The sequence below is a fragment of the Eriocheir sinensis genome, chromosome 60 (assembly GCF_024679095.1).
Source record: "Eriocheir sinensis breed Jianghai 21 chromosome 60, ASM2467909v1, whole genome shotgun sequence".
Classification (NCBI taxonomy): Eukaryota; Metazoa; Arthropoda; class Malacostraca; order Decapoda; family Varunidae; genus Eriocheir; species Eriocheir sinensis.
In genome coordinates this window covers 8,861,982-8,881,036 of record NC_066568.1, presented here as the reverse complement: position 1 = coordinate 8,881,036, position 19,055 = coordinate 8,861,982, and the positions used below count along the sequence as shown (strand labels likewise).

Sequence of the window (19,055 nt, the reverse complement as noted above, 5' to 3'; positions counted from 1 at the left end):
GTGTGTGTGCGTGTGTGTAAGAGACTGCATCTAAATATTTGTGTGTTTGACAATCTAACACCACCATCATCACCACCACTACCACCAGTCCACCACCTCCATCATCATCATCATCATCAACACACACAGCTGCCCTGCCCATCCCAAAGTCCCTCCCGGCAGGATCATCAATTTGCCCAAGCCATGAGTCACGTGGGTGCCCCCTTGGCCTCCTCCACTCAGGGTTGTCTCGTACAAACAACCCCGTGGGCAGGATCGACGTCCAAGAGGTACACCACGTGCCCGTATAGCCAGAGTTGGGATTCACAGACAAAGGTGGTAACAGGCTTCGATTCAGCTTCACGGAGTAGTCGCTGGTTTAACACAAAGTCATTCCAGCGTTACTCCGTGATCTTGCGAAGGCACTTGGTGCCAAAGGTATCGACACGCCTCTCCAAGTCACCGTTCAGTGTCCATGTCTTACAGCCACACACTAAGACAGGGAGCACAAGCAACTTGAAGATCTGAATCTTTGTCTGCCTTTGGCCACTATATATTCATGTTGAGCAAGCACATAACACCGTGGGCCGGGCCAATCCTTCAAACTCACCAGCATCATACGCTCATAAACCCGAGTAACCTCAACAACAGAGGACTGCAATCGACGGGAAATGGCTGTACCTACTCCCTTTGTAGCCTAGACACACTTAATTATTGATAAGCTGCTGAGTGTCACTGTTCAGTTTGGTTTAGTTTGTGTAGAGGTAGAATTTAGCAGTTGCTCTCTCCTCAATTACTTGTCTTTCTTACAATGAAGGCAGCTCAAGGGCAAAATAAAGAACAAAAGAGCCTGCTGGACATTCTATCAGTAACATTTCCTCACTATCCGCCAGAACACACCCCAAGCAGAACTAACCTAGCCTAGCAATGCTTATCCATTAACCAGACTTATCTTGAGGAACATGAGCTCTGTGAATCAGTAAAATATGGACAAAAAAAGTGCCGTATTAAGAGCATTGCCAAACCCTTCCCTCACACCCGCCAGAACACACCCCAAGCAGCCTAACCTAGCCTAGCAGCATTTATCCATTCACCAGACTATTTTGGGGAACTTGAGCTCATTGTATCAATAAAGAATAAACAAAATAGCCCAGTATTAGCGTCATCATTAAACCCTCCCATCGTACCCAGCAGAACACACCCCAAGCAGCCTAACCTAGTCTAGCAACACTTATCTGTTCACCAGATTTATTTTGGGGAACTCGAGCTTCGTGTATCAATTAGAAATGAACAAAAATGCCCATTATTAGCATCATCATCAAACCCTTCCATCACACCCAGCAGAACACACCCGAAGCAGCCTAACAACACTCACCCAGACTTGATCTCGGGGAACTTGAACATCTTGTAGCCAGTGTTCAATGAGAAATAAACAAAAAAGTGCGGTATTAAGAGCATTGCCATACCACTCCCGCACACCCGCCAGAACCCCAAGCAAGCCTAACAACGCCCAGCAACGCTCATCCATTCACCGTACTTATTTTGGGGAATTTTAACTTGGTGCATCAGTATGAAACAAACAAAAAAAGTGCGGTATTAAGAGCATTGCCAAACCACTCCCACACACCCGCCAGAACCCCAAGCAAGCCTAACAACGCCCAGAAATGCCCATCCATTCACCATATTTATTTTGGGGAATTTTAACTTGGTGCTTCAGTAAGAAACAAACAAATAAAGTGCTGTATTAAGAGCATTGCCAAACCATTCCCGCACACCTGCCAGAACCCCAAGCAAGCCTAACAACGCCCAGCAATGCTTATCCGTTCACCACTTATTTTGGGGAACTTGAGCTTGGTGTATCAGTGAGAAACAAACAAAAAAAGTGCCGTATTAAGAGCATTAACGCACCCTTCCCGCACACCCGCCAGAACACACCCCAAGCAACCTAACCTAGCCTAGCAACGCTCACCCGGTCACCCACCTTCTGCCAGGGGTGAGACTTGATCTGGGGGAACTTGAACTCGGTGTAGTTGGGGTTCATTTCCCGAATCTGCTCGCGGGTGGGTGTGCCGAGCACCTTGATGATCTCCACCAGCTGGTCCACCCCGGAGTCGCCCGGGAAGATAGGCTGGCCAAGGAGCAGCTCTGCCAACACACACCCTGCGCTCCACACGTCTGAGGAGGGGGAGGTGTTAGTTGTTATTATTATCATTATTCTTTTTTTATCTTTTTTTACAGTACAGGGAAAAAGATGGAAAGGGAACAATACGTGGCAGTGAAGCTGATGTAAAAATAAATAAATAAATAAAAATAAAGATGACAATGAAAATATTACGATTATTAGTCTCAGAAAACTTCAATTCTTCCAAGGTATTTAGCTCTTCAGTGGTCTGCATGAGAAAGTGTAATTTGTGAATCATGCCGTCTTATCAGTCAGGTATGCCACACTATCACTGATTATGTAATGAGAGAGAGAGAGAGAGAGAGAGAGAGAGAGAGAGAAACCAAAAAGTGAGAGAAAATAAAAGAAAGTGAGCAAGAATGATAGAAAATAGATAGGGAGAGAAAAAATAAAGATAGACCAAGAATTAAAGATAGAATATGAATGAGAGAGAGAGAGAGAGAGAGAGAGAGAGAGAGAGAGAGAGAGAGAGAGAGAGAGAGAGAGAGAGAGAGAGAGAGAGAGAGAGAGAGAGAGAGAGAGAGAGAGAGAGAGAGAGAGAGAGAGAGAGAGAGAGAGAGAGAGAGAGAGAGAGAAATACCTGGTAGAGATAAGCAAAAGGAAGTGAGGAAGAGATAAATGACTTCCTAACACAAAACAACACCGACGAATGCCTGGAACACACACACACACACACACACACGCACAAAAGGATAACAACAAAACAAATAATAAGGAAGGCAATAAACATAACCAGAAGGCCCTGAGGTGTTGAATGACAATAAGTAAGCCTAAAAGGATAGAAAGTTTTGTTTAGTCGGTGCAACATCTTTGGTCATACGCCGGAAAGACAAAAGGGGAAGGAATTATAGGAGAAGGGAACAGATGCCAGGAGACGGGACACAACCCCCGATTAATACCTGGTACCCATTCACTGCTGGGTAGACAGGGGCGTAGGGTATCGGAATAGCCACCCAAATTTTTCCACTCTGCCCAGGAATCGAACCCGGGCTCTCTCAGTTGTGAGCCGAGTGTGCTAACCACTGCACCACGAAGCCCCCAGCATAAAAGCATAAAAAAGTGAAGAAAGAAGCAAGGAAAGAAGCAAGAGAATAAAACAAATATAACCTCTGGGTAGAAACACCACCCCAACACTCACCAATATTTGTGGTGTAGTCAGTGGCCCCGAATATGAGCTCTGGGGCCCTGTAGTAGCGGGAACAGATGTACGATACATTGGGTTCGCCGCGGACCAAGTGTTTGGCGCTGCCGAAGTCGCACAGCTTGAGGACACCCGTCTCGGGGTCCAACAGCAGGTTCTGTGGCTTGATGTCCCTGTGACACACCCCCAGCGAGTGGATGTAGGCCAGACTCCGGAACAGCTGGTACATGTACAACTGTGGGGGACAACAAGGATCAGTGACAGGGAACAAGGGAACAGCTGGATAAGAATCAGCTGTTGGGGGCACAAGGAGTTAATATATACTATAGTCACTGTACAATAAACTGGTTCAGAAGCCTCATCCCCTCCCTCTCCAAGGTAAAACTGACTCCTTATTCCAGGCTCCTTTCACCTAACCAATCAGTTTCCTTGGCTATGGAGGAGGGGGCAGGGCTTCTGGGTCAATTTAGAGCACAGGGACTATAATAAAGCTAAGTTAAGAGCATCAAAATATGATCTCTTTTGGCATCCTGCTGTGCTGTGAGAAGAGAATCTTGCAGGCATTTTCTATTTAGCTTTTGTTAGTCTTTGCACTGTCTTTCTTACTGAAATAAAACTTCAAAGGCCCTTATGTACTATTTTGTCTATGTCCTGAGGTACACAAGGATTCCTAGGCATAACTACAGCCCTGAAAGTGAGGTTACAAGTCTGACATCCACAGCTATTCCTCTCCAGCCTTCTCCACTTTTTGTGATTATACATTTCATCTCTGCTCAGTCTATTATACAATCAGTCTTTTCTTTGATTTCCTCGTCTACAACCCTTTATCTCCATATTCTCTCTTTTTTAAACAGATATCTCATCCTTTTCTTGTCAAGTTACACCATTTAGTTAAGTTATCCTTCCTTTCAGGCTGGTTGCAAAATGAGTGCCTGGAGAAACCTGGTGAAGGTAAATTGTGGTAACCCGGATGTCACACTGAGCCTGTGTTGGGTTAAGGGTTCTCTCCCACCACAGGCTCAAAGGGCCAACAGGATGGATATGAGGACCACCGCCACGCGCACCTAAAGCATAGCCTCCCAACCTTACCTTTCACACCACCTAACCCACAAAACAATGATGACAAAGTATACACACACACACGGTTTCCACGTACCTTAATATAGCTGATTGGTATAGTCTGTTTCTGCTTGCTGTGGTGCCGGGCCACCTTATAGACTGTCTCCGGGATGAACTCTAAAACTAGATTCAAGAACACCTCTTCCTTCTGAAATGGGGAACAAACATGTGATGAGTGTGTGTGTGGAAGGGTGGGCAGGGAGGAAGTGTGGAGGGGAAGCAAGAGAGGCAGACAAACAGGAACAGACACATAAGAAGTAGGAGTAATACAAGGGTCAAGGAAGACAGACAGACACAGAATGTATGCAAAGAAAAAACTATAAATATATCAGAGTAATGAAAAGTAAGAAAAAGCAACCAAGTAAATTTTAAATGAGCTTACTGGCGTTAAGATCACAGGACTGTAACTGAATGCACCAAAAACACTCCCTGCTGCTGTTAGGGTCCATGAACTTTAGTACAAAAAATATTCTCTGCTGCTGTTAGGACCAATGAACTTTAAGGCCCCGCATACACGCTCAGCTGAACTGTCAGTTTGCCGTACAGTTCTGGCAGCTGGAGGTAAAACCCAACATGTATGGGCAGAATTTTGACTTATGGTCTGTCTGTGGTCTGAACTGGTGGAATGGCAAGCTCTCCTAAAGTTTGCCGGCAGTTCTCTGGGACTGATGTGTGATCCATGCGTGGGGGCCATCGCCAGGTCCAGTGTCTGTTGGTGCGCTACTTCAGGAGTAACTTTTCACACATTTTAATGCAAATTGAGACTAATTGCACCAAACACAACGAAAATTTGTAATTGTAATTTGTAGCGGGCTTTTTTATTATTATTGTTTCCTTTTTTTTGTGCCCTTGAGCTGTCTCCTTCGTTCCAGAATCAAATCAAATGACTCAGATGCAAGAATGAATCCCTGCATGGTAGCAGTAAGCTGTTCTAAAAACCCATTTTGTAGATCACAATAAATCAGATCAAGCTAAACATTAACAGTATTTTTCCCCATCTGTATTTATGAAACTAATGAATATAACATGTCATGGATACTGTTTTCCCAGTCTGTTCCTTCTATCACTGCACGAACGCCCGCTGTAGATACACATAAAATCTGTCGTCAGGGGGAGAGCAACGTGACCTGCTTAAAATTTCCATGGAACTGAAACCGCACCTAAAGTCCTAATTGAATAGTGTATGGTGACGCTTCTTTCAATTTAGTCCATCAGTTCAGTTTGGCCTACAGTTAGATCTGAGTGTGTATGGGGGCTTAACACTGCCTGCTGCTGTTAGGATCAAGGTACTGAGCCACAACACAAACACACTCACCTTGTCACCACTGGAGTAAAAGAAATACATCAACTTGACTATATTACAGTGTTCTAGTCTTCTCATTATCTGGAGCTCTCGGTTCTGTGGGAGGAAGGAAACAACACTTAGTAAAGGAAGAAGAGTCACACAATATCACAAGAAAATAACACAATAATACCTAATCACCTTGGAAACTATTGGGGAGTGTGGAGCTTTTTTTTCAGTATGAGTATAGAGGGTATAAACAAAGGTATAAACTTGAATTAGTGAAGGTAATATAAGTTGTAAACAAAAACAAGAGAAGAAAACAATAAGAATATCCAGTAAGCTAGAGATCTATTGGGCAGCATGAGGCACGGTTTTATATTTATTTATTTATTTATTTATTTATTTTTTTTTTTTAGTAAAGAAGGGAAGGTCAAGGTAGAGACAAAATAACAATGATAACACAAATACAATGAACAAATAAGAATAAATGACGATAATACTTGAATGCCAAATCAGAACCATTGGCAACTGTAGAGCACGAGTACAGGTAACTCAATTTACAAGAGTTCAGTTTACGCGTTTTTTAAATAACGCAGGGTCCAAAATCCAAATGTTTAATTTACACGTTTTTTTCACTTATACGCGATATTTTATGGAGTGGCCACCAGATGTCTCACACAACTGGACTCACACGGCGCCGGGGCCACACAGCTGAGCTCAGTTCTTCCCATGCACCACTTGAACAACAATACAGTACCCACGTTGCCATGCGCCCAGGAGTGGGCAGAAATCGGTACTAGTACTGGTACTAACGGTACCAGCTATATGGTACGGTACCGGTACCAGACTGCTCAGTACCAGTACCAATACTAGCCAGTCGCTCATGGTGTCCCTCATTTCTTCCTCACACGAGTGAAGCTGAGACTGAGTGCCTGAGTGGATATCTTGGTGATATGGATATTTTCTCTCTCTCTCTCTCTCTCTCTCTCTCTCTCTCTCTCTCTCTCTCTCTCCTGAATGAAGTGAATATTTATTTTTCAATAGAAACCTACCTCTTGTTTGATTTACATTGTTTTTGATTTACGCGACCTCTTCAAGGACACAATACTTGTGTAAATCGAGAGTTACCTGTATTATCAGTAAGGAAAGCAGGCCGAGGGCAGAAAATATAGCACAAAAATATATCAAAATAATAAAACAAGAAAAGATCAAAGAAAATAAGAATAATACAAGAAAAAACAAAGAAAATAAGAATAATACAAGAAAAAGAAAATAACAAGAAAAGGAAAAAAGAAAATAATAATAATAATACGAGAAAAAGAAAATAACAAGAAAAGAACAAAGAAAATAAGAAAACTGGAGAACAAAGAAAATTGGATAACAAGTGAAAAAAAGAGAAAAAAAGACGTAAACAAGAAAAAAAAAAAAAAATAAATAAATAAATAACACGAACACCTGATCACTAGCGGCATCAAGAATTACAGAACATTATCATTAACCCGTGACTACTCATTTTACGACCAACAATACTCCGTTCACTTTGCCGAGGATATTCATGACAAATCAGTACACAGCTAGACTTAGGCAGAGCTCTTACCTCCTATCTACAACCGAGTGTGCACCTGTTCCATCAATGTTAAAGTACTTCATCCACATCCCCTTTAATTCATATCCACTTAGGCCACAGCGCACCCAAAGCCTTTCCGAAGAGTGGTATCAAGACGCCTTAACCTTTCCCTGGAGTGGATTTAGTAACGCTTGTATTTCTTTTTCTCATGCACATGTTTCTGAAGTGTTCCACCATTTTTTTCTTTCTTAACTATTAATCCTAGGCCCATATTTCTCAGCTACTTTCTTCCTCAAAACCTGCATTTATCATTATACATAATATATCAATGGCTTCCTTATTTGTTGTAGCTTTTCATGAATCAATAAAGAAATAATAATAGTAATTCAAAGGACTGTTTATGGACATGGAATGAAGTGCACATAAACAATTTTTCTACTTAAGTCATGTTCCCGCCTCCAAAACTAAAAACTTTGTGTCAACTTTTCAAGGTAGATGTATTCATAATAGCAGAATTTTATCAGGATTCTTATGGTTCCTTCAAATCTCAAATCAGACAAATTGGCACCATGCAATGTTTGTGGAAAAGTAAAAATACTACTGTCCTGTCCTCCACGCTGTCCCATTCCGTGCCTTCATTTCCTTCTGAATCTAAGTCTTTTTCGCTCTCATCACTTTCTCTGGCAAAGTGGGGAATGCTTTCTGTTTCACTCTCACCAATACTTTCACTGTCTGAGTACAAGAGTGGGTAATATTCCTCAGGTTTCTGGGACCTCCGTGCCATTACGTATTTACGTCCTTATGTAATTCACAAAATATAATACGCAACTGCCTGTAAAGAGAATATAATACAAATTTGACCCAATCAAATCACTGTATTGTACTATATAACACCATTATCACTGTTATGCAGTGGGCCACATGGGCGTGCGCAAGCCCACAAAAAGTTTAAAGCCCACAGCAGCGAGACGTGCAGATTGACTGATGAGAGAGTGAATGGAAACTGTCTTTGTTTTCTCAACCGCGCTCAAATCTGTGCACGTGGAAAGTGTTGCCAATTATTTCATTTCGGAGAGGGTGAGGAAACTTACCCTCAAACAAAAAATGATGCAATTGGAGTAAATATAACTATTTGAAAGTAATATTTTTGTTCAAATTGACGCCAATGCTGTCACGGTGCACTTTGGCCCTAAATTTTTTACATGCCATCGCCGTCACGGTGTGCGAGAGGGTTGACAACAGCTTTAGAATTTTTATTGCCTATGTTCAGAATGGGGCTATGTTTGAGAAGGATTATAGGGACTAACCCTCCCTGAAATATTACTTGGTATAGAGAAAGATTTAGAATAATCGGAGTGATCCATAATTGCTTCACTGACTATAATTCAATAAACTAAACCCATCAAGTAAATTCACATTGGGTTTTCTTTCTGCAAAATAAACCTAGTGAGCTCTTGGCACGTTCTTTTATATTGATCCTGACTTCTACGTTGACCCCTCACCCAGTCAGTCTATCACCCCAACCATCTAATTATACCCCTGTTCCTGCCTGTCTCCTTCCATGCTTCACCCAGTCTATCACCCCAAACATCTAATTATAACCCTGTTCTTGCCTGTCTCCTTCCACCCGTGCCTAACCAGAATATCCGTGAGGGGAAAAAGAAAAAAAAAAGTACCAGGCGATCCACAAACCGCCCAAAACAAACAAGATCCACATGCACCGTACCTTAAACCGCTTATCCTGGAGCACCTTCTTGATGGCCACGAGCTCCCCGGTCTCGCACAGCTTGGCCTGGAACACCACCCCAAAGCTGCCATTGCCGATGACTTTGGTGTCCATGTATGACACCTCCTGCGGCCGGTCTGAGCCCTGGCCAGGGGTGGCGATGACCGTGGTGATCTTGTTCCCATCTTTACCTGTTGACAGAGAGCAGCTGTTAGTGGGGGGATTATGGGGGGGGAGGCGTGTGTGTGAGTGTGTGTGTGTGTGTGTGTGGATGGGAAAGAAAGGGAAGGAAGGGAAAGGAAGGGAAGGGAAAGAGAAGGGATAGGGAGTAGGGAAAGGAAGGGAAGGAAAAGAGAATGGATGGGGAGTAGGGAAGGAAAAATGAGAAGGGGCAGGAAAAGGAAGGGAAGAGAAGGGAAGGGAGAAAAAGAGGAGGGGGAGGAAAGAGTGTGAAAGTTAAGAAGGAGGGGAAGAGTGGAAGGAAAGAGTAGATAGGAGGAATGAAAAATTGTAGGAAGAGAGGAGAAATGAAGGAAGAGAAGGAGGAGGAGGAGGAGGAGGAGGAGATATATGGGAAGTAAACAGGAGAGAAAGAGGAGTAGTGTGGGAGGGAAGTGACAGAAAGGGAAGGGAGGAAGGGAGGAAAGAAAGCATGAGGGAGATGAGGGAGAAAGGAGGAGGAAGAGAAGAAAAAGGAGGGATGGAGAGAATAAATATGGATAAAGAGAGAGAGAGAGAGAGAGAGAGAGAGAGAGAGAGAGAAAGCCTGGGTAAGGACAACACAAGAAGCCTTACATTTCCCTCTCAGAATGTTGCTTAAAATATTACTGGAAGGTCATGAGTTCAGGAGCGACCAGACAACACATGGGATTAAACTAGCAGGGAAAAAACAGGTAAAAAGGATCTAATACCTTTCACAAACCACTCAAAACAATAAAAATCAATAAGAGAATCTGATACCATAACAATAATAATAATAAAAAAAAGATGATGAAATAAAACCAATGAAATCTCAAAGAGGAAGCAAGAAACAAAACCCTTAAAAAATGAATCAGATACCAAAGCCTGAGAAGATGGGATCAGAATGCTTGGCTAATACCATTCACTCACTTCAAGCCCATTTGCGTCATGTGATAAAAAGGATCAAGGAAGATTAGACCAAATGCCTTCACCCAGGATGTTGTTATCAGTATGTACTTAGTTATCGACACTTTTATCTTGCTACACACACACACACACACACACACACACACCTTATTATAAACTAAATAAATCCATCTTCCTCACAGTTTCCTAACCAATCACGAACACCCCTTTTTCCTTTCCTCTTTTTTTTTCCTCGACACACACACACAAACCTTATTATAAACTAAATAAATCCATCTCTCTCACAGTTTCCTAACCAATCACTAACACCCCTTTTTCCTTTCCTCTTTTCTTTTTCCTCGACACACACACACACCTTATTATAAACTAAATAAATCCATCTTCTCACAGTTTCCTAACCAATCACTAACACCCCTATTTCCTTTCCTCTTTTTTTTTTTCCTCGACACACACACACAAACCTTATTATAAACTAAATAAATCCATCTCTCTCACAGTTTCCTAACCAATCACTAACACCCCTTTTTCCTTTCCTCTTTCTTCACCTCCACTCCACTTTCTTCTCCTCACTCTTCCTCTTTCCCACTGCCAATTTCTGTCCGTCAAATCAAATCACGGTCATAATACCTTAGTTTCCCACCCAACTAAGTTTTCTGTAGAGCCACTAAACTAAATATGAACTGTTTTTCTCAGTTTCTACGATCGTCTCCTTGTATAGTGTATCGCTGGATTTAACAAATGTCGTATTAGTATTTATTAATAGTTATGTGGCTAGTTTGGCTTTTTTATTCCATTTTTGTGATAGACAAGTGTTGGATTTTCACAGCTGTCGACATATTACAAATTCAGCCGTAAAATGTCATCTATAAGAAACCAACAAAGCCAACAAAAGAGGGGTGTGAGTGTGGGTGGGGAAAGAGAGGGAAGGGAAAGGAAGGGAAAGAGAAGGGATGGGGAGTAGGGAAGGAAAAATGAGAATGGGGGGGAAAAGGAAGGGAAGGGAAGAGAAGGGAAAGGAAAAATAGAGGAAGAAAGGGTGTGAAAGTTAAGAGTTAAGATCTAATACCTTTCATGAACCACTAAAATCCCCCAAAATCAACAAGAAAATAAATGACATAATATCATTGGAATGTTTTATGTGTTATGAAGGCCTTGAAAAATGGATCAAAGAATACAAATCAGCCACATTGGTGTTGATGAAGACTAGCATGTTTTAAAAATCATGAGAGGCACAAGAGATCAATGAAATGAAATTGAAACCCTAGTGAGGCGAGGGATGAACCAGGAAACAGGGAGGGACAGTGGCTGAAACCTGTGAAGGATGTGAATACCTTGACCTGCCAATACTGCTTCCCACCATGTCCCATTTCTATCTTTTAATTCATCCCCTCTATGATCCCACCCATACTTGAGAAGACTTTCCTATACTTTAATCATGAGTTTTAATGCCTGGAAGTCGACATAATACACTAATCATGAGCGTCGTAACCTAACACAGCTCCAATCCAGTCGAGAGAGAGAGGCAGGTAACGAAACACACAACAATGGAAAACAACACTAAATACTTCAATCGTGAGTTTTAATGCCCGGAAGTCGACATAGTACACTAACCCTGAACGCCATATCCTAACACACAGCTCCAATCCATTCCAGAGAGAGAGAAACAAATGAAACACTCGACAATGGAAAACAACACTAAACACTTCAATCGTGAGTTTTAATGCCAGGAAGTCGACATAATACACTTATCCTGAACCCCATATCCTAACACACAGCTCCAATCCAGTCGAGAGAGAGAGGCAGGTAACGAAACACTCGACAATGGAAAACAACACTAAACACTTCAATCGTGAGTTTTAATGCCAGGAAGTCGACATAATATACTTATCCTGAACGCCATATCCTAACACACAGCTCCAATCCAGTCATGAGAGAGAGGCAGGTAACGAAACACTCGACAATGGAAAACAACACTAAACACTTCAATCATGAGTTTTAATGCCAGGAAGTCGACATAATACACTTATCCTGAACCCCATATCCTAACACACAGCTCCAATCCAGTCGAGAGAGAGAGAGAGGCAGGTAACGAAACACATGACAATGGGAAATGGCAACACGAAATGCTTTAATCATGAGTTTTAGGGCCATATTATTAAACATTTCGTCACCCAAGAACACACACTTGACATGGCTAGCCTGGAAGTTGTGGCCCTTTCCATGGGTAGTTCTATGACCCTGGTGGGAGTCTGACAAGGCTTCTGTACCATGAACTCTACAAAACACTCGTGAGAATGCATTTTACCTCTCTCTCTCTCTCTCTCTCTCTCTCTCTCTTAGTAATAACTGATGGGAGAGTCAGCAGCATCTAGGAATACTGACCTTAATGTTTGAAAGTCGACACAATACACTAATCCTGACACCCATAACCTAACACAAGGCAGTCACTGGAACACCCGACAAAGCGGAGCGATGATACAAAACATTAAATAGGAAGTTTAAGCTTGAAGTCGACACAATACACAAGCCAACAGAATGATCCCGGCAAGAAAGACATCTAGTGCAAATCATCCCAGAAGACTAAAAATGAATGAATGACTAAAGATGACAATGAATAAGAAATGACTAAAAAAGACCAATGAGTAAACAACTATATAAAAAAATGCATAAAAGGGCAAATGAATAAAGAAGAGAATAAAAAGGACAAATAAAGAACAGAATAAAAAAGACAAAGGAATAAAAACAGAATAAATGACCAACGAAAAAAATAAAATAAAAATAAAGATGATTGAACGAAAACATGACTGAATAAAAAAAAAAAAAAAAAAAAAAACAAAAGCTAAAAAGATCAATAGAAACAGCAAAATAACAATGAAAAAGACGATGGATAAAAAAGAAATATAATAAATAAATAAATAAATAAATAAAAAAATGAAATAAACAATAAGATTACTAATATCATCACCATCACCGCCAGAAGAACAATCGCAAAATCGCTCGCAAGGATCCCTCAGCAAAATCATTAGTGTGTGCCGAGTGCCAAGGTCAGGTGCCAATGGGGGGGAGGGAGGAAGCTGAGCCGGCACTGTGAAGCCCCTCAGCACCCCCCCCCCCCCCCCCCACACACACAGGCGAAGGGTCAGACAAGTATTTCCCTCCACTCACTTCCGGGCACATCTATGAAAGGGCTTCCTCCTCCTCCTCCTCCTCCTCCTATAGCTTCCTTTTTTTCTTCCTTCCATTCTTTGCTTCCCTGTTTTTGCCTTCCTTCTTTGTCCTCCTCCTCCTCCTCCTCCTCCTCTTTTATTTTTCTTCCTTCCATTCTTTGCTTCCCTGTTTTTGCCTTCCTTCTTTGTCCTCATTTTCCTCCTCCTCCTCCTCTTTTATTTTTCTTCCTTCCATTCTTTGCTTCCCTGTTTTTGCCTTCCTTCTTTGTCGTCATTTTCCTCCTCCTCCTCCTCTTTTATTTTTCTTCCTTTCATTCTTTGCTTCCCTGTTTTTGCCTTCCTTCTTTGTCCTCATTTTCCTCCTCCTCCTCCTCTTTTATTTTTCTTCCTTTCATTCTTTGCTTCCCTGTTTTTGCCTTCCTTCTTTGTCCTCCTCCTCCTCCTCCTCCTCTTTTATTTTTCTTCCTTCCATTCTTTGCTTCCCTGTTTTTGCCTTCCTTCTTTGTCCTCATTTTCCTCCTCCTCCTCCTCTTTTATTTTTCTTCCTTCCATTCTTTGCTTCCCTGTTTTTGCCTTCCTTCTTTGTCGTCATTTTCCTCCTCCTCCTCCTCTTTTATTTTTCTTCCTTTCATTCTTTGCTTCCCTGTTTTTGCCTTCCTTCTTTGTCCTCATTTTCCTCCTCCTCCTCCTCTTTTATTTTTCTTCCTTCCATTCTTTGCTTCCCTGTTTTTGCCTTCCTTCTTTATCCTCCTCCTCCTCCTCCTCCTCCTCTTTTATTTTTCTTCCTTACATTCTTTGCTTCCATGTTTTGCCTTCCTTCTTTGTCCTCATTTCCTCCTCCTCCTCCTCTTTTATTTTCTTCCTTTCATTCTTTGCTTCCCTGTTTTTGCCTTCCTTCTTTGTCCTCATTTTCCTCCTCCTCCTCCTCTTTTATTTTTCTTCCTTCCATTCTTTGCTTCCCTGTTTTTGCCTTCCTTCTTTGTCCTCATTTTCCTCCTCCTCCTCCTCTTTTATTTTTCTTCCTTCCATTCTTTGCTTCCCTGTTTTTGCCTTCCTTCTTTGTCCTCATTTTCCTCCTCCTCCTCCTCTTTTATTTTTCTTCCTTCCATTCTTTGCTTCCCTGTTTTTGCCTTCCTTCTTTGTCGTCATTTTCCTCCTCCTCCTCCTCTTTTATTTTTCTTCCTTTCATTCTTTGCTTCCCTGTTTTTGCCTTCCTTCTTTGTCGTCATTTTCCTCCTCCTCCTCCTCTTTTATTTTTCTTCCTTTCATTCTTTGCTTCCCTGTTTTTGCCTTCCTTCTTTGTCCTCATTTTCCTCCTCCTCTTTTATTTTTCTTCCTTCCATTCTTTGCTTCCCTGTTTTTGCCTTCCTTCTTTGTCCTCATTTTCCTCCTCCTCCTCCTCTTTTATTTTTCTTCCTTTCATTCTTTACTTCCTTATTTTTTTACATTCATATTTTTCCGTCCTTACTCCTGTCCCGATTTCCTTCCTCCCATATTTCTATTGCCATTTCCTACGTGTCGTCCTGTAGCAAATGAAATCTATGTAACTAAATATAGCTATCAATACATTTGTTCTCTCTAATTTATGTGGAAAAAAAATCTTGTGCCATTTTCTATTTTTGAAGATGTAGAGAATGAAATCTTTGTAACTAAACATGGTAAATAACATCTACAATTGCTTATTTATGGGGAAAGAAAATATACTGTGCTATTTCCTATTTGCGTAGCTGTAGCGAATGAAATCTTTGTAAAATATATCGTGCCGTTCTCTATTTTGGGAGCTGTAGCGAGTGAGGTCTTTGAAACTGAATATAGCGTGGGCTGAACAAGCTACGGCTGGTTCAAGTGGGCTGGCGGGCTGCCTAAACCTGTGCTGGAGTGAGATAAGACCAGGAAACAATGAAACAGAGAGAAGGGAGGTGAAATATATGTCGTTTAGTATAGAGAAGAGGGAGGTAGAGAGGCGGAGAGGGAAAAGAAAAGCAAGGAAAGGTAGAGAAAGTACAAGGTTATTAGTGGAGTCATATAAGGCCAGGAAACAATGAAACAGAGAGAAGGGAGGTTAAAGATATGTCGTTTAGTATAGAGAAGAGGGAGGTAGAGAGGTGAAGAGGGAAGAGAAAAGCAAGGAAAGGTAGAGAGAGAAAGTACAAGGTTATTAGTGGAGTCATATAAGGCCAGGAAACAATGAAACAGAGAAAAGGGAGGTGAACGATATTTAGTTTAGTATAGAGAAGAGGGAGACAGAGAGGAAGAGGGAAGAGAAAAGCAAGGAAAGGTAGAGAAAGTACAAGGTTATTAGTGGAGTCATATAAGGCCAGGAAACAATGAAACAGAGAAAAAGGAGGTGAACGATATTTAGTTTAGTATAGAGAAGAGGGAGGTAGAGAGGTGGAGAAGGAAAAGAAAAGCAAGGAAAGGTAGAGAAAGTACAAGGTTATTACTGTGAAGTGGCAGAATGGGAAAAAGTGTAGTTTGACAAAGAATAGAGGAGAGAAAGACAAGGGAATAAAGGGAGGAAGTGTAGTATGTCTTAAAGAAGAGGAAAGGAAGACAGGAAGAGGTACACGGAGGGAGTGTACCAGGTTAACAATCTTACGAACTAGCACTATAGGAATTTTTATTTATTTATTTATTTATTTATTTATTTATTTTTTTTACAGCATAGGAGTTAGTTCAAGGGCATAAAAAAAGGTAACAAATGTGAAAAAAAGCCCGCTACTCAAAGTTTAGCAAAGAACAGTGAGAAGAACAAGGCAGCAAAATAAAAATGCGTAGTATTGCATAATGAAAAGGAGATGCCATATAGACTGTTTTAACTTGGTGGCGCTGAGACAATACAACACCAGGGTTACCACAAGTCATATATTTCAACCAGGGACCATTTCCAAGACCAGTAAGTTACCAGCACTACCGGCAACACACCAAGCACGCCAAAATCACCACAAGTTTTACTCTTCAACACAACACAAAATCACCACAAGTTTTACTCTTCAACACAACACAAGATTACCACAAGTTTTACTCTTCAACACAACACAAGATCACCACAAGTTTTACTCTTCAACACAACACAAGATCACCACAAGTTTTACTCTTCAACACAACACAAGATCACCACAAGTTTTACTCTTCAACACAACACAAGATCACCACAAGTTTTACTCTTCCACACAACACAAGATTACCACAAGTTCTATATCTTAAGCGGAGACCATTTCCGAGACCAGTAAGTTACCAGCACCACCGGCAACACAACAAGCACGCCAAGATCACAAGTTTTACTCTTCGACACAACACAAGATCACTTCTCTCCCCTCTCCCCTCTCCTTATAGCTAACTTCTCTCCCCTCCCCCCTTCCCTTACAGCTAACTTCTCTTTGTTGACTTTTTTTAGTGTAGTAATAATGATAATGTCAGTAAACACAACCGTGGCGCTCAGTGGGGTAAGGCTAGTCATCGGCATTACTAGGTCATCAGTGCATGGTGCCACGTCACTCCCCGCCCTGGCACTCACGGAGGGTTTGAGATAAGTTTGTTCATTAAAGCCTCCTCTCTCTCCAATCTTTCTTTTTATCTATCTATTTATTTATATTTCTTTCTTTTCTTTCATCTCTTCTATCTATTCTCCTCACTCTTCTTTCACTTTTCCCGTCTATCCTTCTCCTTCTTTCTCCCATCTTTCTTTCTATCTATCTATTTATTTATATTTTTTCTTTCTTTTCTTTCTCCTATATCTCTTCTATCTATTCTCCTCGCTTTTTTTTCTCTTATTCCTTCTAACTATCCTTTTCCTCCTTTCTATCTTCTTGCTTTTTAATCTATCTATCTATTTACTTATATTTCTTCTCTTTCTTTACTTTCTCCTATATCTCTTCTGTCTATTCTCCTTTCTTTTCTTTCTTTTATCCCTTCTAACTATCCTTTGCCTTCTTTCTATCTTCTATTTAATCTCCTTCTCTCACTCTCCTTTCTCCTATATCTCCTTTAACTACCTATATTTCTCCTTCAATCTTATATTTATTCTCCTTCTCTCACTCTCCTATATCTCATTCAATTATCCTTTTTCTCTTTCTTTCTATCTATCTTTTCTCTCTCCTCCTCTTACTTCTCTTTCTCTATTTCTTATTCCTCCTCTTACTTCTCTATCCTTCTCTTCTATCATTCTTCTCCTGTCTGTCTCTTTTATTCTCCTCCTCTTATATTTCTCTTTTTCTTCTCTCTCTAATCCCTATCCTCCTCCTCCTCCACCTTTTCTTCCCCCTCTATCCTCCTCCTCTTCCTCCCCCTCCTATTCTATTTTTGCATTTCCCAGTGAGGCAAAGGGTACAAGACCACGATTAAAGCCTATAAATGGGTGAAGGGCTTTAATAAGGGGGATGTTAATAAGGTTTTGGGGGTACAAGAGCCAGGTAGGACACGCAGCAAATGGTTTGTTAGATAAATTCAGATTCAACAAAGATATGGACGAGAGCTGGTTTGCTAAGAGTGGTGGATCAGTGGAAGAGGCTGGGCAGTCATGGGGTGAGTTTTGGAGGAAAGAGAGCCAGGTAGGACATGTAGCAATTGGTTTACGTTAGATAAATTCAGATTCAATAAGGACACGGGCAAGAATTGGTTGACTAGCAGAGTGGTGGATGAGTGGAACAGGCTTGGCAGTCATGGGGTGAGTGCCAAAACGAGATAGATGGTTAGATTAATTTACAGATAGGGAGGTTAGGTGGGGTTAGGTTTACAGAAGAAGAAATGGAAAGTAAAAGAAGAAATATCGGGAAAGGAAGAAAGAATGGAAGAAATGAAGGAATGATGAAGTGGAATAAGAGGAGAAATGAAGGAGAAAGAAAGAAGACAAGAAGAGTGAAGGGAGATGAGAAATAAATCCATCCATCCACATCCACATCCACATCCTCCTCCTCCTCCTCCTCCTCCTCCTCCTCCTCCTTCTCACATCTTGGCAGGCCAGATTCAACAACCATGACCTCGGACCAAACACTGCGCGGTTTAATTAGATGAACGCTTCCACAATGCAATATTATGTTAATCAAATATTCTTCAGACACGGATGTATATAAATGCCAGTTAGTTTGTCCTCCTCCTCCTCCTCCTCCTCCTACTACTACTACTACGGCTACTAAAATTCACTTGATAATTATTCCTCGTTTTGAAAATTGCAAGAAAATGAAGATAGTAAAGTAAATGAAGCTTGTAAGAATAAATAAGAAAAAGAAGCTCGTAAAAGAATAAAATTAAGCTTGTAGATGTAAATGCATAAGAAAATGAAGCTAGTTAATAAAATGAAGCTTGTAAATGAAAATGAAGATGAAAATGAAGCTAGAAAGTGGAAATGAAGATGAAAATGAATAAGAAAATGAAGCTAAGTGAATAAAGTGAAGTCTGTTAATGAAAATGAAGCTAGTAGGTTTAAATGAATAGGAAAATGAAGCTAGCAAGTGTCATATATTCCCTTCCCTATTCCTTCTTTCCTCCTATTCCCTATCCCTTCTCTATCTTCCCTTCCCTTCTCTACCCTCTTTCAAACCTTGCTACCATATTTTTTCATTTTTTTCTTATTCATTCTCATTTCCTCTCTTTTTTCCTTTTCATCCCCTCCCCTTCCTTCCTTTCCCTTCAATGCACTTCCTATCCCTTCCCTTTCCTTCCCTTCCCTACCCTACCCTTCAATACACTCCCTATCCCCTCTTTCCTCCTATTCCCTATCCCTTCTCTTCCCCTTCTCTATCTTCCCTTCCCTTCTCTACCCTCTTTCAAACCTTGCACTCCC

At 41.2% G+C, this 19,055-nt stretch overlaps 1 protein-coding gene across 8 annotated transcripts in view; it reads right to left on the bottom strand.

Moving 5' to 3' along the window:
* LOC126985878 (protein kinase shaggy-like) overlaps positions 1-19,055 on the bottom strand; it is a 71,954-nt gene that overhangs the window by 17,837 nt on the left and 35,062 nt on the right. For 4 of the 8 annotated variants that reach the window (XM_050841366.1, XM_050841362.1, XM_050841364.1 and 1 more), the window contains exons 2-6: positions 9,000-9,190; positions 5,737-5,820; positions 4,459-4,569; positions 3,300-3,537; positions 1,949-2,154 (exon numbers count right to left, since the gene is read on the bottom strand). In XM_050841366.1, the coding sequence (XP_050697323.1) occupies positions 1,949-2,154; positions 3,300-3,537; positions 4,459-4,569; positions 5,737-5,820; positions 9,000-9,190 (830 nt within the window). The remainder of the gene's footprint in view (positions 1-1,948; positions 2,155-3,299; positions 3,538-4,458; positions 4,570-5,736; positions 5,821-8,999; positions 9,191-19,055) is intronic. The other 4 variants (XM_050841368.1, XM_050841363.1, XM_050841365.1 and 1 more) reach the window with 1 other exon arrangement.